General features: G+C 41.9%; 2 protein-coding genes across 7 annotated transcripts; one reads left to right on the forward strand and one right to left on the reverse strand.

The window, feature by feature from the left end:
• Nucleotides 1–178: 178 nt before the first annotated feature.
• epn3b (epsin 3b) lies at nucleotides 179–23,541 on the forward strand. 6 transcript variants are annotated; one of them, XM_063884171.1, is made up of 15 exons: nucleotides 179–443; nucleotides 1,506–1,560; nucleotides 2,755–2,786; nucleotides 2,938–3,041; nucleotides 4,853–5,085; nucleotides 5,358–5,516; nucleotides 6,440–6,523; nucleotides 7,055–7,352; nucleotides 8,528–8,646; nucleotides 9,797–9,883; nucleotides 19,388–19,511; nucleotides 19,604–19,774; nucleotides 19,869–19,967; nucleotides 20,962–21,255; nucleotides 21,650–23,541. In XM_063884171.1, exons 5-15 carry the CDS (start codon nucleotides 5,017–5,019, stop codon nucleotides 21,940–21,942), a joined length of 1,797 nt encoding a protein of 598 aa, XP_063740241.1. In that variant the 5' UTR covers nucleotides 179–443; nucleotides 1,506–1,560; nucleotides 2,755–2,786; nucleotides 2,938–3,041; nucleotides 4,853–5,016; the 3' UTR covers nucleotides 21,943–23,541. The 6 variants fall into 6 exon arrangements, with proteins under 6 accessions (XP_063740241.1, XP_063740240.1, XP_063740239.1 ...); XM_063884170.1 differs by having other exon boundaries at nucleotides 2,755–3,041; XM_063884169.1 differs by having other exon boundaries at nucleotides 179–427; nucleotides 1,506–3,041.
• Nucleotides 10,892–18,944, reverse strand: LOC134864868 (uncharacterized). The gene is made up of 2 exons (XM_063884167.1): nucleotides 18,620–18,944; nucleotides 10,892–18,447 (listed from the first exon to the last, which is right to left on the reverse strand). Exon 2 carries the CDS (start codon nucleotides 17,559–17,561, stop codon nucleotides 11,583–11,585), a length of 5,979 nt encoding a protein of 1,992 aa, XP_063740237.1. The 5' UTR covers nucleotides 17,562–18,447; nucleotides 18,620–18,944; the 3' UTR covers nucleotides 10,892–11,582.
• Nucleotides 23,542–24,411: the final 870 nt, after the last annotated feature.

A 24,411-nucleotide genomic window follows, 5' to 3' on the forward strand; every position in this document is an offset into this window, starting at 1 on the left:
CATGTCACTCACTGTCACACACACACATCATGATGATAGTACCGCTGACTCTGCAAACGACGCCCCCTGTGCCTGCCTCTCTCTTACGCTCGTCCGTTGTGATTGTGTTTGCTGTGCGTGCGTGGCCTGCCGGTGCCGTATGCGTGTGTGTGTGTATGCCTGAGTGAGAGAGGGAGTGAGTGAGCAACGTGCTGTGGCTTATCCTTGTCCTATGCGGATTTCACCGTTGACTGCTTGCCCGAGCGGATCATCATCAACCGCAGGCAGGGGTATATAGACTATTAAAGGGAACGCTGTGTGATCGGCTCCACTTTCATGTTTACCGGATATAGGAGCGGATAGAAGGGTAGAAACTGCCTTTCTTGACCGATCCCGGCGGAGGGGTTGTTACCGGGACTTGGAGAGGAGAGGATGCTCAAGGCGAGAGGTGAGCAATGGGCAAGGTAAGCGGCATGTTGAAATGACCAGGTTAGCTCTTGGCTAATAAGTATAAGTGGCTAAATAAACATGCTATCATTGAATCTGTATTGAGCCGTGCAGCCGATCAGACAACCCCACTTGGCCTTGCATAGGAATGTGTGCTACACATGACAGCCCGCATAGGGAATCCGCCGCAACAGTGTGTGTGTGTGTGTGTGTGTGTGTGTGTGTGTGTGTGTGTGTGTGTGTGTGTGTGTGTGTGTGTGTGTGTGTGTGTGTGTGTGTGTGTGTGTGTGTGTGTGTGTGTGTGTGTGTGTGTGTGTGGTGGGGAGGTTGGGTATTGCATTATGCAGACCCACCGGGCATCCTCCTATCCATTGTCACCTGAAATGTACAGGACACCTGCTTTGCCAGCACGCATGGGCACAGGGTGACGTAAGTTCTTTCTGTTGTGAGCTTGTTGACGCATCATGCCAGGCCATGTCACTTTATAAACTGTATCACTCTTACTTACTTACTTACTTACTTACTTACTTAGTCACTTGAGTCTACATCAGAGGGAAGAAAATACATTTCATTTCCCTATATTGTGTGAAGGCTTTAGTTCCTACAGTGGTGCAAGTATTGTACTTAAGTACTAATTTTACATAACTGTACTTTCAAATACACTTTTACTGTACTACATTTATTACACACTCATAGCTGCTAGCTACTTTGGCGTAAGAAAACATATGATGTGATGCATTGTCTTTATTCTAGAATTGGCTTGACAAACTGATAAAAACACAATAATATTATTCTACCACACTGTCAAAAGAAAAGAGTACATTTTACAGATTTTTACATTTTATTTGACTAATATTTCCGTACAACTGCTTCACTAATAGTTTAAATTCAAGGTTTTTACTAATTAAAGTAATGGAGTATTTTATAACCATAGTAATTCTACTTAGCCAGGTTCTTTTTCAACCACTGGTTCCTAGTTACTGTAATTTTCTATACAATATATGTAATTACACAATATTACTAAAGCGTTGTATTAGTGCTACTACTTAGGTTAACAATCTGAATATTTCCTCCCTCAGGGATTTACAGACAGCTGTCTCCCTGCAGTTGAAAATCAAAACTCGACTTCATCAGGTGATTTTTCTCTGAGCTGTTACATCTTGACGTAGTGACAGTAGCACAGATTGAATTAGTTATTACACCACCAGATGATTCATTTAAATAGAGCTCAAATCTGTGAGTCAGAAAATATCAAGCCACAATGGGTGCTGTCATTGTGTCCAAGGAGTTGTTGCAATACTCTCAGGCAGAGCAGCCCCACAGTTTGTCTCTGGATGACACTTGATCAAATACACACTTCAGAAATGTCACTTAAGGATATCTTTTATACTTTTACTTTTGGTTTAATAGCACATGTTGATGTTTGTGGAACTGTGCATATTTAATGTTGCACTCAGACTATTTAATATATTATTAAACAGCCATTTGGCTTAAATCTCTTTAAAATTAATTTTGTTTCATTTCTAACTGATGGGATGTGGTTTGGACTGGTTGAATTTTATTAGGACAGATGGAAGATAGTGGAGTGTATGGGCTTCAAGTCATATAGCTTATAACTTCTAACTTACATCCATATTGAATTTAATATGTCATTGTAAATATTAAATGTAAATAAAATCCCACTTCTATATTGTGTTATCTGTAATTTAGTCCTTCAATAGTGTTTTATTTGTCAGATAGTTTACATATTTCCATATTTTTCTCACAGCCAACTCTTATATTTTCAGTCTTTTAGTTCTGGGTTATCTTCTATTTTTAGATGTTTATATTGTAAAATTGTTTATTTTCTTCTCTTTTTCTATTTCTTATTATGTGCAATACTTGTTAAGCTACAACGAAAACATTTCCCAATTTAATAATAAAGTAAATCTTATGTTATTTTATCTTCATAATGAATAGGTTTGCTTTTGAGACTTCAAGTAAGTTCTTGATGAAAGTATTATTTCTTTCACCACTCTCAAATGGGGACTTTTAGCAGTCTGAAGATTGGTCCAGGGATCATGAATGATGAATTCCTGAGAACAATTTTGGAGTAGATTTTGAATTTGGGATTTAATTGCTGCACATAAATCTACCCTCTAACACACTTACTGTCGATTGACCCCAGATCTCTTTCCCTTTTAGGGCTGAGATGTACTCAAAAAATAATATTACTAAAACATTATAAGGATCAGATAATGGGTTAATGTAGTTTCAAACACCTCGTGCAGTAGACAGCATCTGCCTTTGCTAACCTTTGTGTGTGTTTGTCTATGTCCGAACACAAAGATGAAGATGATTTCGCAGAAAGGTGATACTGGGTAAAGTTGCTGAGCTTCACTTTCTTCTCTGTGCCCTTCATTCTCTCCCTCTCCTGCACATGCACACAAACACTCTGGGAGTTTTCTGTCAGTGTCCCTGCTGTGCGTCTCAGTTCCTCTGCACTTCTGCTGATGTTTGCTTTATCGACAGGACGAGGTTCCTGTGACTGTTTTCACTGACAGCATTTGTGTGTGGAGCAGCAGTGGACAGTGACATGAACATGAGATCAATTACATAAAGAGAGACTTATAAAGGTCAGTTATTGCGTAATATAATGGTGATTGTTAGTCGCCCCATGATTAAAGCAGTAGCAGTTAATAATATTCCACTACTGCACTAGTTCAAAGGCCTGTTAATTCAGGGGGTCCATTAGCCAGAGCCTTTAAGTGGATACACGGTCAAAGGGTTCTGTCAAACAAAGGGAGCGCCGATCACAGTTCTTTGGGTCTGATTCCAATTCTTTAAATCAAGAATCTGTATACTGAGTCCAATCCATTGTTGTTGTTTTTTTTTAGCTTTAACCCACAGCTCTATAGGTTGCTACAGGGACACAGTTTCTTTTCTCAAAGGCTGGAATTTGGCATGGGGGTCAAGTGTGTGGGAGTGTGTTTGTCGTTATGCCGTTATGGTGAGTGGTAATAGAAGTGGCCTATAACTAAAAAGTGCAACGTTTCTAAACAGATTCACATGCCTTGGCCAGTGTCATGAACTGTTGTAGACTCTTGTCAGTAGCATTAAAACATACTGTTGGAAATAATTGTAATGGCTTAAACAAGTTACTTCAACAAGTCAGATGTTTTTATGCCCCAACATAGATAATGAAAAGAATTCAAACCAGGGGTGTCACATTTTTTCACTGAGGGCCACATACAGTAAAATATACAAAGGACTGGGCCCATTGCTAAAGGTTAGGTATATGCCTCATAAGTTAAGTTGTAAGTTAACAAAATCAATGAAATGTTATGAAATTAATATTCATAGTTGAATACGCTTAAGAAAAAAAAAGCCTATATCAAAGCTTTCCATTTATAGGGTTGGCAGTTCATTCCTTCAAACAGAAGCTGGTGTTCTCCCTTTACAGCCCTGTATAAAGTGTGTGTGTAGAAAGGGTATATTTCAAACTTGAAATATATATAAATTACACAGTAAATATGTAAGAAGTACAATATATATATGTAAGAAGTACAATATAAGACAAGCACAAGTTTCATGTGTGGGCGTTACTCAGTAAACAATTCCTGAATTTTTCCGTGGGCCAATTACAAGTGGATCACCGGCCACAGTTGGCCCCAGGGCCGTAGTTTGGACATCCCTGATTTAAACACATCAGCTCTATATTGCCATTTAAAAATGTAACTTTGTGTGTTAGCTGATGACTGAAGGGAAGAAGTTTGGTTTAGTTTATTTTGGTGAGCACAGTGTGTTCAGTCACAGGGAGTTGTATCAGAGGAAAGGGAGAAGTATCACAGGAGAAAAAGTGTGACAGGAAACCTTAAAGATCGATTCCCCTCCGTCCTATCTGAATTATGAACTCAGATGAGAAATGTGGGTTATGTGTGTGTCTGTGTGCAAACAGGCAGCTACATGTGTGTGTTGGCCTGAATAAATTAAGCTGCAAAGAAGCTTCATCAGGCACCTGAGTGCCAGAGCTTCTGTATGACCTACTTCCTGTACAGGGAACCAGTGTTGAGCCACTCACTCAGTCACTATCACCAGTTGTTGTGTGTATTCCTCATTGTGCTCATTGATGTTATTAACAACACACACTGATACACGTCGCCCTACATAACATGGCCACAACCATCATTGATAACAACTGTTTTGTCTACTATTTGAAGTTCATATTAATAATAATTGTATTACATGGATCTTTGTTTTGCTTTGTATAATTTTGTCTGAGTTCAGATACCAGTCTATTGCTATGTGTTTATGTGCTACCCCTTGCACTAATAAAAAAAACCAATATTTTGCTAATTAGATCAATCCTAAAAAAGATTTAAAATGACTTGAAGTTATTTCTAGAGTTTACTTTTGGTCATACAATATTTGTTTATCTTTCTTACAGGGGCGTCCTATAACTCCGGACAGAGAAGAGGAGCCTTCATTGCCATAGCTACCTCTCCTCCCCTCCCCTTGTCCATGTTCCCCCTTTCAACCCGTGTCTTTATCCGTTAAGTGTTTGTTTTTTTACATTTTTCTATCCTTCCACATCCTCCATAACCTGTCACCATGACAACCTCAGCCCTGCGCCGGCAGGTGAAGAATATTGTGCACAACTATTCAGAAGCGGAGATCAAGGTAGCCTATTAAAAACCAGCTGTGCGTCATTGTGATTTAGTGTTCATGTGTTTAGACTTGGTAAAGGGTAAACGCCTTTAAATCAACATCAGTGTCGAGTCATATCAGATCAATACATTTCCAGACACAACTTTATCTAACTATAAACATGCTTTGACCTCTGCGATTTCTCATCATGTATGATACCATTACTTTGGATGAGAAAGAAAATTATATGAATAAACATATGAGGAAAAAAAGGACATAATTGTTCTTCTGCTGGTCACGTGCAGGTTCGAGAAGCCACTTCAAACGATCCATGGGGCCCCTCATCGTCTCTCATGTCAGAGATCGCTGACTTGACCTTCAATGTGGTGGCGTTTGCTGAGGTCATGGGCATGGTGTGGAAACGCCTCAACGACAGCGGCAAAAACTGGCGACACGTTTACAAGGTGACCTCAAGAGAGATTTCTGTCAGATTTGGATGCTCAGATTAATAATAAATCCTCTCTGTGTACATGTTTCACTTCCTACTTCTCGCGTACTAAGGCTACAGCTATTTCTTCAGCCTACTTATGACTGCTGGCTTCTCACCACCATTTCCCGCCCTTCACCTTTCCCATATTTAATGATTGATTGAGGTTGACATCTGTCATTTGGAATTAAACACCTTTCTAACTGTAATAGATTTTGACAGATATTAGACAACATATCCCACAGCTGTACTGATACTCTAGTGAAGCCAGTAGGTTACATTTTTCACTTATCCTGACAAATTTTGAAATATCTACCCCATGAACTGGCCCAAAATTGGAAAGAATATTATCAATTGCTGACTTTCTACTTGAGACACAATGAGCTCAATCTTAAAACCCATTAGCTTCCTGTAGCTTATGGATATCAGGTCAACACTTCCTTTTTTTGAAATGTTGTTGTTTATAGTACAATTTGCAACTTCAGAGGTATTAAGTTTGAAAGGAATTGGAGTTGAGAAACTAGGTCTATAACAGAGTTTTTCTGAAGTAGCTATTTGAGAGCAAATTCTAAGCTCATGTTAAGCTAAAAGGACATCAGTTTATAGTTGATAGATTCAGGGACTTATTGCACCCATGCATCCCACCACTTTAGCGTCTCCACACGGACAGTTTTGCTCCATAAGATACAAGCCAGCCAATGTTGGCATGCTAGCAAACTAAACAGTCAAAGCGCCAAACATGATAACTGCTAAACATAAAAATCCTAGCATTAGCCTAAGCCGTTACTTTACCTGTACACCTCACACATTTGCTAACACGGCATTGCACATAACCCTATACAGCAGACTTTTGTATGATATTAATGTACTATCAGTGTATTAATCAGCTTTTGACTCCAGGCGCTGACTCTGTTGGATTACCTGCTGAAGACAGGATCAGAGAGAGTGGCCCAACAGTGCCGCGAGAACGCATTCACTATTCAGGTACTGGACTGCAACAGGAGAAGAACCTCATCAATCTGAGGAACAGAGCTGCTTTATTGTTTATTGGTTTGTAATTACTTTCAAACTTGGCAATCACTAATCTTTTCGGGGGGGCATATAATAAAAAAAGGAGTATGATCAGCACATATTAGACTATATACTGTTGTGGCTGAAATTACTTTCAAACATTGAAAAGAACAATACACACACAATAGAATAGAACAATAAACCCTTAAAGATATTATCTCAATTCAAAAAGTCAAAGAATCCTTGTTTTCCAGGTCAATACTGTATAACGATTTGGAAACTATAAAAAACGATATTATCCTTTACCAAGGAAAATGAACAAACCATAATTTCCTCATATATAATTTGCTGTTTTCCTTTGTGATCAAATCAGAATTTCATTAAATTCCTGAGATTTACAAAGTTTGTGGTTTCCCACATCTTCTTTACCACAACTTGAATAAAAAAAAAGTCAAGTAAATGTCATCCCTAAATTAGAATTAAAATGTATTTTGTGTGGTTCAGACGCTACGTGACTTCCAATACATGGACCGCGACGGCAGAGATCAGGGAGCCAACGTGAGGGAAAAGGCCCGCCAACTGGTGTGTCTCCTTCGGGACGAGGAGCGGCTTCGCCAGGAGAGAAGTCAGGCCCTGAAGACTAAGGAGCGAATGGCTGGAGGGGGCAGTGGAGGGGGCGGGGGTGTGTATGGAGGTATACCACCGTCTTACCACCCAGGCAGGCGGACAAGTCAGCCCAGCATGGCTGTGCTTTACGGGGAGGAGTTCAGTCGCTCCCGAGGCTCTCCATCTTCATTTAACTGTGAGTCCTGAGGATATTTAAAACTGCAATAATTATTTTTCTGGGCCACTTAGGGGCAGCAAAAACTATTTGTGAACACAGCATTGACATATCATCGCCTTTTAAGTTTACGGAGCAACATTTACATTTAGTAAAAAGTTATGTTTCAGCCAACATGCCCAAAGTATGTGTATTCTTCAATGTCTTTGAGATGTGTTTTGTCTCCATCAATTTTGAGGAAAATATCCGACTCTAAAGTTGATAAATACTCTGCTGTGTTCACTAGCTAGTCACTAACTTTGTAAGCTGTGTGTTGGTTAGCAGATAGTATACAGTAGGTTTTTAAAGCAACATTTTGACCAGCTCATCAACTGAGTAGGAACATTTTGAAACCACAAAACCGAAAACAAACACAGATTGAAAACATTTCTAATCTCCCTTAATTGCTGCTTTTCCATGATAGCGCCCAGCATGTCGTCCTCTTGGTATTCTAAGCTGTAATTTGCTCTTTACTTCGACCTGAGGATGAAAAGCTAAAAATACACTTTTTAACATTGTTAAGAAAGCTTGACGTGTTAACAAAACGTCTTACAGCTTTAAGAATTAAATAGGCAAATGTACATCCAGCTTCTGTATGGGACTTTCCTGGACTGTCTCTCATGTACTGTACGAGACTTGCATTTTTTTACTTCTTTTGCTGAAAAGGTCTGCCTGCTGCGACTGAAAATCACACTATGAATGATGTGAAAATGGATCACAACAGTAGCGTTGCCAGCCAGCTGAACAATGAGCTGACCCACAATATAAAGCTCTGTAAGGCTTAGGGGAGCTACATACTTTGATAATTATCATTGGTAAATCACTATCAGCTCATTTGATTTTTTTTTGCTACATCTAGAGCACGGAACAGCTTACTTTACGTGTTGGGAAGTCAGTGGATGAAGTGTTAAGAATTCTCACTTTTATTCACGCTGATGCCCAATGAAATGCATTTTGTGCTGAAGCCCAGCATTTTGGAAAATCCGCCACATGGATTATCGATACTGCAGCGTGGGCATGAAAATATTCAAATGAGCCCCCCACTTCCTGTGCTCTATGCCTCGGTGCGTCATTCAACCCCACGTCAATCTGACCATTTCTCATCATACACACTCATTGCTTCCTCACTCAAACTCCTTCACTTGTTCCCTCTGCAGCCTCGTCCTCGTCCCCTCGCGCCGCCTCAGACCTGGAGCAGGCTCGACCTCAGACCAGCGGCGAGGAGGAGCTGCAGCTCCAGTTAGCTTTAGCCATGAGCAGAGAGGAGAATCAGAAGGTAACACAACACACACACACACACACACACACACACACACACACACACACACACACACACACACACACACACACACACACACACACACTCACACACTCACATACATTACAAGATTGTGTAATCTCCTTCAACTCCTGTAGTGTGACAGCATGCTCTCCCTCCACACACAGACCTTCCTCTGCAGTCATACAGGTCTCATTGCCTCTTCATGATTCCAAAATGACAATTTTGGTAGAAATGTCCCGAACATACACCCCCTTTAATATTGCTAGCCCTTCCTTTCCCTGTTACCATAGAGATGGATGAAGACAAACAACAACAGATTGCTCTCAGCCTTCTCCAAAAGTAGCATGAGCAGATACACACACAGAAACACACTTCACTACATAACTCTTCACCGTTCAGTGTCAGCATTTATTTACCCTCTATTCTTGTGTGTGATGGACTCATACTAACTATCTGCTTATTTGTTGCCATCCAGCAATTTCTTCTTTTTTTTTCTAGCCAGCTCACTCCTTTCCATATTTACTGGCTCTCAAATACTAGGGCTGCTATCAACGTTTTTATCACAGCTTTGCATGTGGAATATTTTCTTTCATCGTCAAAATTGTTGAAAACAAATGAAAATTTCCATCGCTGTTTCCAACATCAAATTAAATGTGTATAGATCATAATGAACCTTCAGTAATTGAGTTGAATATCATATAAAAATGGAGAAAAGCAGGAAATATTCATAATAGCCCATTCTGCCATTTTTTATCATAAAATTACTTCATCAAATAGAAGGCGGTTATATTTCCCTCAATCAACTAATTAATCGTCTTATTCTTGCCGCTATATCAAACAGAAATCCCTCTTTCTTCGCACAAGTAATATTGAATCTTCTCCATCTAAAACATCCTCTGCTCATGTCAACTAAATATTTCATTAGCACAAAAAAGCCACCAGCGCTGCCTCTGTTCCCCTAACGCTGGAGTGTGTGTGTGTGTGTGTGTGTGTGTGTGTGTGTGTGTGTGTGTGTGTGTGTGTGTGTGTGTGTGTGTGTGTGTGTGTGTGTGTGTGTGTGTGTGTGTACATGCGTGTGTTTGTGTGTGTCCACGCTCATAACCGCGGTGATGATGTTGATGATGTCACGATGCCGCCCCTGCAGGAGCAGTGCTGTCGCCAAGGAGACGAGTCTCTGTTACAGAAGGCCCTGGATGAGAGCAGGAGAGAGAGTGAGTCGGGTACACAGGAGGTGAGTTTTAAAAACGCGTGCACTCTGTACAGCATGTGTGTGGGTGCATTCGTGCTACACGAGGGTGAACGGGTGCATTTGTAGGTTGTTTCTTTGGCAGGCATTAAGAGAATGAAGTGGAGTTTACAGTGCGGACTGTGAGATAGCTAAGGGTAACTAAACATAAAGACATAGATCAGCATAATGAGGGAGGTTTGAGAGAGCTGAGAGAGGAGAACAACATGCCTTCTGAATGATAATGGCTTTGTCTCATCTAACCTTGAGCTCAGCATGACATTTCCCTGAAAACATATTCCTTATCTTCAAGCATACCAGCTCCTTTACCTCGTTCCCCGTCAACAAGCCAATCAGAGTCGCCATCTGTCTTATGTAAAGGTCTCCAGGCCTTCTATTCGGTCATGTAATGTTGTTTTTCGTAGAATTGGAGGTAATTTTATATACATATTGTACCAAAGCATATTTGTATTTCTGCTTTTTAGTATATAAATCAGGCTGTAAAATCCGGGCCGGCCCTGGGAATAAGCAGTATAGGCAAATTCTAAGGGTGCATCCCTTAGAATAACTATTAATGATATTTGAAACTACGCCTACATTGCGCACAGCGGCCATAATCTAGGGCGCGCCACGGTGATGGGCTGGTTTGGGATGGTTTATTAGGTTTAGAAATAATGAGTATGGTGTCCTCCAGGGTAACTGGGAATCTGGTAAATTCAATTGTTTACATGTTCGAGAAAAATGGTTTTCATTGGATAGTGAAAAAGTAGCAGGTAGTCTTTTTTTACATGTTCACATGTTTTTTGAAGTAATGTATCAGAAAAGCTGTATAGAAATGGCCAAATCCAATGAAACCTCCTTGACTTGATGCATTTGAGGATTATTGAAACGCCTTTGTAGCTGCCCCTGACGCTCTTCTTCTGGTCAGAATTAAACCACGCATCGACTGATGCTTAATGAGAGTGATGTTTATTTTTTCCAATGATTTAATGTCTTCAGACACAAGTACACCAAACACCAACACCAAACACCGTGAAAAACTGAAATGAAATAAATATAACAGTCTTAACATCGTCATCTTCCAAACAAATGAATATCTTAGGCCAATATCTTTTACAGTCCGTGAATATCCATGTGGCCTTCATGAAACTTAAATATTAAATCTTACAGACTATTTAAATATAAAATGTACAGAAAAAACAGTTTTCATACCGTGTGCGCCTTCTGACCGGAAAATCAGGAGCTGCTAAGGCTTTACGGACACACTGTTGCACACATGTTGCTCCTTGAGCAGCGCAGGTCCAAAAGACTGAAAGCACGTCTTCCCAACTACTTACTACGTGTATCACAAGACTTCCTGTGCACGTCATTACGTCATTATTACGCATCAAATTATTAATTCACATTTAACCTTAACCTAATTATATATGAAATAGAGAAAGAATAAGAACATAAAACTACCTTAAACCAAAAATATTGCATGACAATAATATACAAAAATATTAATGCAACAAATAAATTGGCACACCTTTTCAGCGACAGCTACACTGCCACCAAAATCCAGAGATTTATGTTACTCATTTTTGAAACTTGGAATTAAATCTCGGAATTTTCCCTAAGATAAGAAAACCACTTTCCCACTTATTCTTGTGTAAGATCTTAAACACTAAAGATCAGCATGCTTAAAGTGCTTTTTGATACTTGTCTAATAATGTTCAACTAGTACTACTAGTTTTTGAACTGGTCTTTCTAGAAAGGTTGGTTGAGTTAAGCGTTCACCTCGCTTTCCTAATTTACTTTGTGCTATCTGGATTTTAACCTTGCGCACCAGACCATCATCCTCCTGTCTTGCTTCCACAACTCTGGCAAGTCTCCATTCATTTCTCGGAACATTATCCTCCTTGACAATGACAACGTCCCCCACTTTCACATTTCTTCTGGGCACATGCCATTGTTGTCTGAGGCTTAGGTTAGACAGGTACTCTTTTTGCCACCTACTCCAGAATTGCTCCGTTAGGTATTGCACTCTCCTCCACCTTTTCCTGGCATACAAGTCTTCTCTCACAAAACTGCCTGGTGGTGGGAGTGGCACAACAGCTTTCATGGTGAGCAACTGATTCGGAGTTAGAGGTTCAAGACTCTTCGGATCACTGATGGTATTCGTGGTGAGCGGACGACTGTTTACGATTGACATAGCCTCATAGAAAAATGTCCTCAATGACGTGTCATCAAGTCTTCCCTTGGCTTGTGCCAAAACAGTGCTCATGACGCTCCTGACAGTCCGAATTTGGCGTTCCCAAATCCCACCCATGTGGCTTGCATCAGGAACGTTCATGAGGAAATCACACTGCTTTCTTGCAAGGTAAGTTGCAATCCTCTCTTTGTCTAGATCCTTCAGACCCTTCTTCAATTCGTTCTTAGCTCCAAGGAAATTGGTCCCCTGATCAGAGCGGATCTGTCTTACTGCTCCTCTAAGAGCTATGAAGCACCTCAAAGCATTCAAGAACGCGTCTGTTGAGAGATCCTCCAACATTTCTATGTGGATGGCTCTGGAGCTCAAGCAGGTAATCAATAGACCGTATCTCTTGAATTCTTTACGACCCTGTTTGGTATAAAAAGGGCCGAAGCAATCAATCCCTGTGTATGAAAACGGAGGCGAGGGATCGACTCGGTCACTGGGTAGGTCCGCCATACGTTGTTGCTCTGCCGAACCACGCACCTTTCTGCAAGTGACACAGTATTTGATATGCTTGGCCACTATCTTGCTAGCACCTAATATCCAATAACCATTGGCTCTGAGCTCATTCAACGTCTGACCTCGGCCTTGGTGCTGCGTCTTCTTGTGACAGTGGTCAAGAATGAGCTGGGTGACAATGCCTTCCCTAGGTAAGATCACTGGATGCTTCAACTCCAGGGATGCAGAAGACATTCTTAGTCTGCCTCCTACCCTGAGCAATCCATCTTGAAATATTGGATCAAGTTGATGCATCTTGTGAGTCTTTGGCAATATTGATGACCCTTGGCTGAACCATTTGAGTTCTTCTTCAAAGGCCTCTCTCTGTGCTGCTCTGACTAGCACAAGACCAGCTTTTCTTCGTTCCTCAACACTGATGGGACCGGTTCTGTCTTTATGTGCCAGTCTTTGGATTCGCACAGTCACGTTGAGAGCTGTGTTCCAATCTGAGAACCTTGAGATTCTTTTCAGGAAGTTTTCTTGTTCAACCACGTCAGTTCTCAAGACCTTCACCTCAGGGTCGCCCACAAGAAGTTCTGGTGTTCTTTGGTCTGTGACAAGTTCTTGTTGCCACAAGAAATCTGGTCCTCTCAGCCAACTTGAGTCTAGCAGCTCTGCCACCTTGAGTCCCCGTGACGCATGGTCTGCTGGATTCTTACCCGTCTCAACATAGAACCATTGACTAGGATCAGTTGTGTCTCTTATCTTCTGAACGCGGTTGGCTACAAATACATGGAAGCGTCTGGCTTCGTTTTTTATGTAACCGAGCACTACCTGTGAATCGGTCCAGAAAAACTCTCGATCTATTTCCAGCTCCAGCTCTTCTCTGAGGGTGTTACTAACAGCAGCAGAGACTGTTGCTGCTGTGAGCTCAAGGCGGGGAATGCTGGTAACCCTTATGGGTGCCACTCTGGCCTTACCCATGACTAATGCACAGTGCACTTTCTCATCTGCAACAACTCTAATGTATGAGCATTGGCCATAGCCATTAGTGCTGGCATCTGAGAAATGATGCAGCTCAATTTTTCTGACTGTGCCGAGGGTTTCAGGGATGAAGCATCTTGGAATTTCAATTTTTTGAAGACTCTGTAAGTCTTGGAGCCATGCTTCCCATTTTGGCTTCAGTTCAGGGGGAATGGGTTCATCCCATCCCACGCCCTGTCTGCACATCTCTTGCAGCACTCTTTTACCGTTCAAGAGGTAGGGAGCTAGAAATCCCAGTGGGTCGTAAACACTGGCTACTGTTGATAAGATTCCCCTCCGTGTGGCTGCCTTTTCTGTGAGGACGACATTGAATGCAAATGTATCCAGCTCAATGTTCCATCTTATGCCAAGTACACTCTGTGTCGGAAGCTCACTGTAATTCAGGTCTACATCTTGGACAGCACTGGCACGTTCACTCTCTGGTATTGCATCCAAAACTTCTCTGTTGTTGGAGACGAATTTGTGTAAACGCAGCTGTCCCCTGCTGCAGATCTGTCGCGCTTCACTGACAAGCTGGATGGCCATTTCAACAGACGTGACGCTGACCAGCCCATCGTCCACATAAAAATTCTTGCGAAGGAAGGTCGCTGCCAGTGGTAAGTCTTCCTCATATTCAGTGGCAAGGTGTTTCATGCCATAGTTAGCACATCCCGGCGATGATGCAGCGCCGAATATGTGGACACGCATGTGGTACTCCTTAGGGTCGCTTTCTGTATTTCCATTGTCCCACCAAAGGAATCGCAGGTATTCACGATCCTCTGGGCTGACGTGGAAACGATGAAACATTTTTTCCACATCGCAGTTGATTGCAATCTTGTATTGGCGAAATCTGCACAGGACTCCAGTCAGAGTGTTCGTTAAGTCTGGGCCTGTGAGCAGATGGTCGTTCAAGGAAGTGCCTTCAAATTTGGCGGAGCAGTCAAATACGACCCTAATCTTTTCAGGCTTCCTGGGATGATACACCCCATGGTGCGGAATGTACCATGTGCTGCCTTCTTTGGGGTCCACACTTGCTTCTTCTGCATCCCCATCTTTAAACACACAGTCCATGAACTTGATGTAATCCTCTTTGTATTTAGGATTCTTCTCCATTTTTCTTTTTAAATGTTTCAGGCGCCCTGTAGCAAGCTGCCTATTGTTTGGCAACTGAGGACGCGCCCTAAATGGTAGTGGCATCTCCAGATGTCCAGCGTCGTTGTGCCTGACCTTGTCATTCAACATGTGTAGAAATTGAATGTCTTCCTGTGATATTGTCTTTTCTTTTGGGTTTGTGTCAAGAAAGTCAGTCTCCAGTGCTTTAATCACTGAGGCCGGTGTGATGGGCGGAAGCTCCTTCACAGAGACACGGTGGCAGAATCTGGTCTCATTGTTTGTGCTAGAGCAAGGCACCGTGGCTCCAACTATGCTCCAGCCTAATGCCGTCTTGACTGCATAGGGTTCATGTTCTTCTCCAGATACCACTTCCTGTGGTTTCAGAGCCCTTGCACAGTCATAGCCAACCAGGAGTCCAACTGGACAGTTCAACAAGCTTGGCATCTCTTCAATCACGCTGTGAAGATGAGCCCACCTCTTTGCTGTTTCACTTGTTGGAATACTATTCCTCTCCAACGGAATATATTCCTGTGTATACGTTGGTGGTAGCTCAATGCTCTCTTGTGAGTGATACCCTCTCACCCTAAGTCCAACAGCTCTGTGGCAGTTCACAATAGAACTCTTGTCAGTCATTGTTGACAGTTTCAACTTCACAGGTTCTGTGTGAGCTTGAATTTTCTGGCAGACATCCTGATCTATGAACGTACTGCTACTTTGTGTGTCCAATAATGCATAGACTAAGAGTTCTGGGCTATTCTTTGCCGCACTGGAAAGCCAAACTGGGACAATCATGGAAGTACGGTCACCGCTGTCCATTCTCACATTGCACAAGCTTGTGGAAGAACTTTCATCTTGCGATGGTACCTCTTGCTTCTTACCTTGAGGAAAATCCTCGTGGAGTGGAGTTGGGTGATTCCGCTTGCAAATGTTACAAGTTGCTCTCTTTCGGCATTTTTTGGCAACATGGCCGACTCTAAGACACCCAAAGCACATGTTGTTGCTGATAACAAACTTTTTCCTGTCTTCAAGAGGCATGGCTGCGAATTTTTCACACCTGTAGATAAAATGATTTTCTTTGCAGCAGACACATTCTAAGGGCCTTTTTGGTTGAGTTACAGGCAGACTGGCTGTAGAACCCTCTGTGGAGCTTGAACCCTTCTGAGAGGAGGTTTCCCTTGGCATCCTTGCTGTCATCACCAAGGTGTTGGCCTTAGGACGCTTCTGCTCTTTATCAGTTTTCTCATCCATTTGTTTCAGTGCATGAAGGGATGAGACTGGGTTGCACGCAATACATGCTTCTTTTGCCACAAAGCTTGAAAACTCCTCGAAGTTAGGATATGGTTTTCCTTCATCCAATGCTTTACTCACAAGCCGATTCCAGCGGGTAGTTAACCAGTCAGGCAGCTTCTGCAGCAATTTCTGGTTTTCTTCACAATCATCTAGCACCGTTAGACCAGCAACATGTGGCATTGCATTCTTGCAAGAGATGAGGAAATCACTAAGTTCTCTCAACTTCAGAGACTCCTTGGGTCCAATTTTAGGCCAGCTGCTCAACTTCCCCCGGAATGCTCTTTGAATAACGAAGGGATGGCCATAACGTTTATTCAGGGCTTCCCATGCCTGGGTGTAAGCTTCTTCGTCACTCCGATAGAATGTGCCTTCTAATACACAAAGTGCTTCTCCACTAATGTATTTTTTCAAGTAGAAGAGCCTGTGCGCTGAGTTTGTGCAACTTGTTTCAATTAACGCCTTGAAACTAGTGCGCCACTCTGTAAATTTGAGTGGGTCTCCTGTAAACATGAATGGTTCTGGTGCTGGTAGTCTAGTCATTACCAGGGACTGTTTTAAGGCTTCAACCAGCAAGGTTTCATGTGAAGTTGGGGCTACTTTGCTTTCAGAGCTAGGCAAGCCTGAGAGATTTTGGGGCACCTGAATGGGTGGAGTGCTGTTATGCTGCGTGGGAAGCTGACGTGGAGGCAATGTGATTATTTCTCTTTCTCCTATTTCAGCATTTAACTTGAATTCCTCTTCAGCATATACAGTGTATTCAGCCTCCATGGCCTCAATATCCCTCTTATCTTCCATCATTTTTAACCTCTCTTGTTGGGCTATCACCTCTTTCCTTTGTTCGGATATTTCTTTTTCCCTTGTAATTTCAGCACGCTTTGAAGCCAATCGCGCTGCCACCTCTACCTTCTTTTGGGACACCTGACTACCAGGCAGACTGCCCCCTGCAGCTCTCGACACTGTTGAGCCGTATATTGACTTGGCGTCATCTCTTTCGAGCAATTTCAAGAGTGATTCTTTCACTGTGTCGGGGTCAAACTCTTTATCTGCTTCTGCATAGCGTGTATTGAGAAGTTTGACTATTTCTGTTGTCACAGAAGAGCAGCTATCCATTTTTCTCCTAATGTCCGGAGATGGTGTGGTCATGGTGCGCAAGCTATCATATTCTTGCTTTAATATTGGTTCATATACACCTAAGGATTGAATCATGTCGCCTAGTTCCTTTTTAGTGCACTCTTGCTTTAATTTGGTCCTGATAAACTGAACCTCAGCCTTAAAGTTAACATAAGCATACATGAACTTCTTTTCCCTTTTGGAACTCTCCTCTTTTAAGTATTGAACCCATTTTTCAGTTGGATGCTTCTCTCTTTCAGATCGCCTCAATTGTTGTTCAGACTGAAGTGTTGGTTCGAGCCCTATGTTATGAATTTGAAGATCTGCATTAATTTCAGCTATGCGCTCTTCAATGCCCTGTCTTTCTGATTCTTCAAGTTCAGTGTTTAATTTTGCCTCTAAGTCTGTCTTCTCTTTTACCAGAGCTTCAATTACTCCTTCTAGTACACTTGTATCTGTTTTGCCCTCTGCCATTTTGTTCAACACTTAGCATGCAACTTAGTGTAATATTAAATCTTTAAATGTAATGTAAACTACTGAACCATAACTATGGACCCGTCATGAAATTACACATTCACAAATAGAAAACAAGTTACATACTGTTCAATTTACAAACTGTCAAAATGCAACATTTTTCTTTTCTCTCTTTTTTTTTCTTTCTTTCCCCAACAAAGGAGCACGAAATATTCAGTTCAATCTGTCCAGTTCAATGAACTAAATCAAGTTGGAAATATACAATCTGACCTGTTATCCGTTGCAAAGGTAGGCTTACTCGTCAGCTGAATTGTCCCTGTGCACCGTCTTCTTGCGCTGGTTTGCAGCTCGCGCAGCCTCGCTGAACAGATGCCAGAGTGAGTAGGCAGGACCACGCGCTGGCCTACCACGTCAAGCCAACGCTCTGGAGACGCAGGCCCTCGGAGTTTCACAGGAAAGCTGATGCACCTCGGCTGTTGTTCCGACGGCTGTTGTTCCCTCTCGCGGGTGTTTACGCTGTCCTCCTTCCATCGACGGTCTCGCAGTCACCATGCAAAATCTTCCTCCATCCATCGAACGCTGCACCTCGAAGTTTCTGCAGGAGCACGCTCTTGTCGGGTGTATGCTGCGTTTCACTCGGTCGAGACACCTCTCCTCGACGTATTCTTCACTTTATGCAGACAGTTTCACTTCCCTCGAAGGATATGTTTCTCACTCCCCTCGGAGAATACGTTTTTCACTGTAGCTGCCCCTGACGCTCTTCTTCTGGTCAGAATTAAACCACGCATCGACTGATGCTTAATGAGAGTGATGTTTATTTTTTCCAATGATTTAATGTCTTCAGACACAAAGTACACCAAACACCAACACCAAACACCGTGAAAAACTGAAATGAAATAAATATAACAGTCTTAACATCGTCATCTTCCAAACAAATGAATATCTTAGGCCAATATCTTTTACAGTCCGTGAATATCCATGTGGCCTTCATGAAACTTAAATATTAAATCTTACAGACTATTTAAATATAAAATGTACAGAAAAAACAGTTTTCATACCGTGTGCGCCTTCTGACCGGAAAATCAGGAGCTGCTAAGGCTTTACGGACACACTGTTGCACACATGTTGCTCCTTGAGCAGCGCAGGTCCAAAAGACTGAAAGCACGTCTTCCCAACTACTTACTACGTGTATCACAAGACTTCCTGTGCACGTCATTACGTCATTATTACGCATCAAATTATTAATTCACATTTAACCTTAACCTAATTATATATGAAATAGAGAAAGAATAAGAACATAAAACTACCTTAAACCAAAAATATTGCATGACAATAATATACAAAAATATTAATGCAACAAATAAATTGGCACACCTTTTCAGCGACAGCTACAGCCTTGCCATTTAAGTTCTGACTACTTTCATGAATGATCACCTGTTTCTACTCTTTGCATCTTCCCAGATATACAGTACCTCTATCACGCAAATGGTGGAATGCAAAAAAAATTGTCAATATTTTAGACATTAAGAGCAAAAAAAGCGAAATTAAAACACATTCCTTACTGTAAGAGCTTTCTCAATTTTCTCTCTTAGATTGTTTATATGGCTATAAATTTCATGGCAAAAATGTAAATGCACATAAAATAACCTGAGCCGAAACACAACACAATTTCTTATATCTAAATTAACAAAGATCTGCCAAGCTGAATTTATAAATAGGAATTGTCATATTATACAACAACAGTGTCATTTCCCAAACTCGCCTCCACAGATCCCCAGAGTTGACTCTCGTCCGGCTCATATTAATAGTTTTGTCTCCCTCTGTAGTCAGCCATGCTGGACCTGGTGGACATATTTGGCCAGTCATCCGAGGCCCCACCTCCGCCTCATGACCCTTGGAACTCTACCCAACCCAGTGACGAGGTCTCGTCGGACCCCTGGGACTCTGTAGGTGGGTGGCTCATCGCACACACACACAGATGCTGAGAGTTTTTTTTTTTTTTATGCTTCACAATGTGTTTTTTTGCCTGTCTCTCATTACAGCGATCCAATCCAGCCCTCCTGTGATTGGTAGCCCTTGGACGGCCCCTCCCTCTTCCTCCAATGCATCCAATCCTTGGGCTCCATGTGCAGAGCCACACCCAGACCCCTGGGAAGCACCGCCCATCTCCTCCAGTCCTGTCAATCATGCGTGGGACAGCCCAACAGACATAGGTACCTTCCAGAAGTACCAAGCATCATCAAAATGCATATATGTTGTAGTTTTCAGACAGTACCCTTTGCCTGACACTTTTTTTTATTTGACAAGCAGATGGTGATGGGGAAGATGTGTTCGATGCACAGGAAGAGGAGAATCCTAAACAGGAAGTTCCTCAGCTGTCCTCCCCTCAACCTGCTAGTCCCACAGGTATTGTAGTACAAGGCAGCCAGAAGTAGGCTACTGGACAGTCTGTACATTTGGATCTTAAAGAAGCAGTAATTATCAGTCCAGCATGAGCCTATGGACAGCAAATACACTCATAGTAAGCACAAAATAAGTTTATGTAGATACCCAGTATATTTAGACAAGAGGAGGCCTGCTGTTGTGTTTATTTTTTTCACATGTACTTTACTGCATTGCACAAAATGTTCCAGAGCTTGTGATAGTTTTTAACTTTTAATTAGCTTTAGTCAAGTTTTAAATGTGGCCTTAGCTAAGCTTACTTTTACCCAATGCATGCTGTAAATTATACAGGATTAAACTGAATGTGAAAAACAATGAATGGTTAGCAGTTTCAGTATAGCACCATCTTGTGGCATGTAAAGCCTGTACCATTTCATGCTGTCTCCCCTTTTTCCCTTTGAAATATAGGTGGAAAAAGTACTCAGATCTTGTACTTGAGTAAAAGTAGAAGTACCAGAGTGTAGAAATTCTCTGTCACAAGTAAAAGTCCTGCATTCATGTTACTCAAGCAAAATTAGAAAAATAATTATCATCAAAACGTACCAAAAGTAAAATGAGTCATTGTGCAGATTGGTCAATTTCAGAATAATATGTATGATACGTTCTGATTATAATTATTGATCATTGAAGTGTTTTCAAAGCTGGTAAAGGTGCAGCTAGTTTCAATGACTGTATACTGAAGGGTAGTTTAAGAATTTACTCCAGGTGGAACTAAAGTCTGATTTAAGTGTTGATTGTATTTCACATTATTAGTCCAAATCTGGGCAGCATTGACCTAGTTTAGTTTTAGTTTTACGTCAAGGCTTTTTTTTAAATGTACTTTCAGTTATTTTACACTGCTTATGATAATAACTCCTGGATGGACAGAGTACAATATAATGTAGTCTTATACATTGATGCTGTAACAAATTTCTGCGTTTCCTTGGTAAAACTCATAATATTTCTGTTCCTGGTGCAGATGACGAGCTGTTTGGAGTAAAGGCAGACTCGGACCCATTTGCTGGAGCAGATTTTAACCCCGATCCGTTTGGGAGCGACCCTCCTGTGAAACCTTTGATAAACGGACGAGAATCGGCTAGCCCGGAGATCTTTGACCTGTCCCGGCTAGCACCCCCCCTCAGTGCCCCTGCTTCACGGTTGTGTCGAACCCCAGAGGCCTTCCTGGGACCTACGGGGGCCTCGCTGGTCAATTTAGACGCACTTATACCCTCCAACCCCGCCAGCAAGATGCACAACAACCCCTTCCTCTTAGGTAACAAACCACATTTGAGGAGCCCACAAACTGTATTTAGGAATGGGAATCAAGATTTGGTTCCAGTTAAGAACCATACCGAATTTGTTGATAAGTCAGTACAAATTGTGGCTTCATTTTACAGAGAAAGATGACACAATGCTGCTTGTAATGTCTGTGAAATGTAAAGTATTTTAACTTGCTTAAATGTATCAGGTTAAAGCCCTACACTTCAGACATGGAGATAAAAGAACAGCTTGAAGCTTGGAACTTAAGTGTGCCTAAATAATAATGAATAATCTGACCAATATACAGGATCAATAATAACATTGTTTTTTGAAAAATAAGATTCATTCTCATCCCTAACTGTACTTCCAGCAATACTATTTCAACTTGCTTCATCCTGTCTTCTCAGGTCTGAGCGCTCCTTCTCCCACCAACCCGTTCCACTGCGACCAGCCTCGCCTCACACTCAACCAAATGCGACCATGCTCCACATCCCCACTGCCCCCCCACATGCTCTCCTACAGTCCGTCGCTGCCCCTCCCGCTGCACCACCAGCCCTCCATCCTCCCCTCCTCCCTCACACAACCTCACGCCGGACTCCTGGACCTCCCCTCTAACCTCCCGCAGCCCCTGTTGCCGCTCTCTCCACGACGGGCGCAGCGCACTCAATCACAGACACACAGCCACAACCCCTTCCTCTGAGACCCCCTGCAGCTTCTGAGCTCTGGTCTGCAGAGGGAGACGACAGAATGGACTCTTTATTTTGGATTAATCTATGCCGACTACAACGAGACAAATGAGTCTGAACTGGACCACGGATCCTGGTCTGATGTCATCGTGAACACTTGAAGCGGATAAAACTCAGATTGTATTTGTGTCTGTCTGAAGACATATCAGCTGCTATACAACCTGAACTCTTGAAGAAAAAGCAAACACACACACACACACACAAAACACTCACACACAGGCACTCAGGCGCACTTAAAGGTGCATACACACACTTGCACACACCACCAAACTAACAGGGTGTATCTAAACAGTCCCTTCGATGCCTTTTCCCCATCCACAGTTACGACCCCAAGCACACGTTAACCACAGAGCCCAAAACTGTTCCTCAATAAGATCAAAATGAAGCCACACACTTTGATTGTCCACCGAGATTCACCAGGATCCTTACCGCTGCTGCTTCACCGACGAAAGCATGAATGCCCCCCACCCCAGAAGACGCCAAACTATTTTACTCTGCTGAACACCTGAGACAAGTTCTTCAAATAACTTCTCTTTTTCTGATGAGTCCAATATATTGAGCTTGTTGGCACAAATAAAACACTGGAGAAAGTACAAAAGAGTGTTACTGTTAGGTCTATCACCGTTCAAAAAATAATTTGTATTCCTCCCTACATACACAGTAGGACTGCACTTATGATTATTGTCATTATAAATCTGCCAGTTAATTTTCTCGATTTTTGTTTGGTCTACAAATGTCAGAAAATGGGGAAAAATGTCCATCCCAGTTTCTCAAAGTCCAAAGTAGTGTCTTGTTTTGTCCAAAACCAAAAGATATTCAGTTATGATATAAAACAGACGGAAAGAAAGCGGGAAATATCCACATTTAAGAGGCTGAACACAGATTTTTTGCTTTGTTTTTGCACATAAACTTAGAAAAATAGGCAATTATTTTCATAAAACCCCCAAAACTAATCCCACCTGTCACAATCTGGACCTACACTGATTGTACCCTGTCAGACCCGTGTGCCTGTCTCTGCAGATTACCCACAATGCATTCCCGGCCGGTTCATATTAGCGCCATAAAGCAGGGCCTCAGGGAGACCGCTCTGTCCCTCCTCCAGTGAAACTCACCCTTAGTTAAAGACATTAGTAGAGGTACAACTACAGGGAGAACAATGATTTAAGATGAAGAGGAGGGATGAAGTAGGAAGGAGGAGTAAAAGGGAGAAAATAAGATCAAATAATTACAGATGATGAATTGATGTATTGACCAGTGTCTCCTCCTTTCTTCTGCTCCGTGCTCACTGTTGGAACAAATGAATCAGACTAGAAAGGATGTTTGATCATCACTGCACTGAACCTGGACTTGAATGTGAAATGCCTGTCTATAGATACACGCAGGCTTAGCACATATGTATTTAACAGAATGATACCTATAAAAAATTATGAAATATTATACCAATAAATGAATGGTGTTTGCATTATACGCGCTGGATTTATATGGTTGATTGATGAGTTACTCTAACTCTGCCACGGAAGTTACGATTTTGGTTCAGTTTGATGGTGTGCATGTCAGAACGATTAGGGAAAAACTACGGTCTGACTTTTCTGAACGTCTATTGGTGTAAGAGTGCAGCTTGAGCTAAGGAAAAACTCATTACTTTTTGTAGGGGATCTGCATCACGAGGCTGATACACACATTATTATTCACTTATGGAAACTACCCTTGGCAGGAGGTCTGCTCTCTCCGGGGTCCTTCTACCTCCTTCATTTGTTACTGCAAAGACATACTGAATATATCAATTTAATTAGAATTTAGCCCCTGAGCAACATTCCCAGGAACCAACAGAGGAATGCCTCCAATGCTGTTGCCATTTGTCTTTATACATCCATGGTTCTCAAGCTGTCATTGGAAGTACTCAAATGGTCGCTGCAGTTTAGTATGTATAATGTATATGCGGCCTGTATCTACAAGCACAGAAAAAGTATTGGGGGCATTAGTAATAAGTGATACGTTGTGAAAACAACATTAAAGTCACCTATTAAGTTGATAACAAGTATATAAAAAGTTAAATTCAAGGTACACCATCCATGTCAGTCAGTAGTGGCCAGTGGGTTTTAAGAGCTTTCTTAAATTTAAATCTGAAAACAGCTGCCGACTGTGGCCAAAAACAATACTGTGAGAGCTGTGAGGGTGAACCTGAACTGTTAAAGTGCAGGCCATACAGTGCAAAGCCTAGGGAGCTGTTTCTTTAGGTTAAAAAAAACAGCAAACACAGCACAGCAGGTTACATATATTTAAATTGCTATTCAATGGTCTGATTGTCCACCATTCATCAGTAAAGTCACACTCAAAACCGAACACACACCTGCACTAACATCGGAGATTTCATTTTTATTTTGATAATAAAGAGAACAAGGAGTTGGTATTATTCCTTTCAC

This window comes from Eleginops maclovinus, chromosome 5 (genome assembly GCF_036324505.1).
Source record: "Eleginops maclovinus isolate JMC-PN-2008 ecotype Puerto Natales chromosome 5, JC_Emac_rtc_rv5, whole genome shotgun sequence".
Lineage (NCBI taxonomy): Eukaryota > Metazoa > Chordata > Actinopteri > Perciformes > Eleginopidae > Eleginops > Eleginops maclovinus.

Bases quoted from the DNA above. Each gene is read 5' to 3' on its own strand.
- epn3b (XM_063884170.1), top strand. From the start codon at position 5,017: ATGACAACCTCAGCCCTGCGCCGGCAGGTGAAGAATATTGTGCACAAC. The intron at 5,517-6,439 runs GTGACCTCAAGA...TTTTGACTCCAG, and splicing joins ACTGGCGACACGTTTACAAG to GCGCTGACTCTGTTGGATTA. The intron at 21,256-21,649 runs GTAACAAACCAC...CTGTCTTCTCAG, and splicing joins CAACAACCCCTTCCTCTTAG to GTCTGAGCGCTCCTTCTCCC.
- LOC134864868 (XM_063884167.1), bottom strand. From the start codon at position 17,561: ATGGCAGAGGGCAAAACAGATACAAGTGTACTAGAAGGAGTAATTGAA.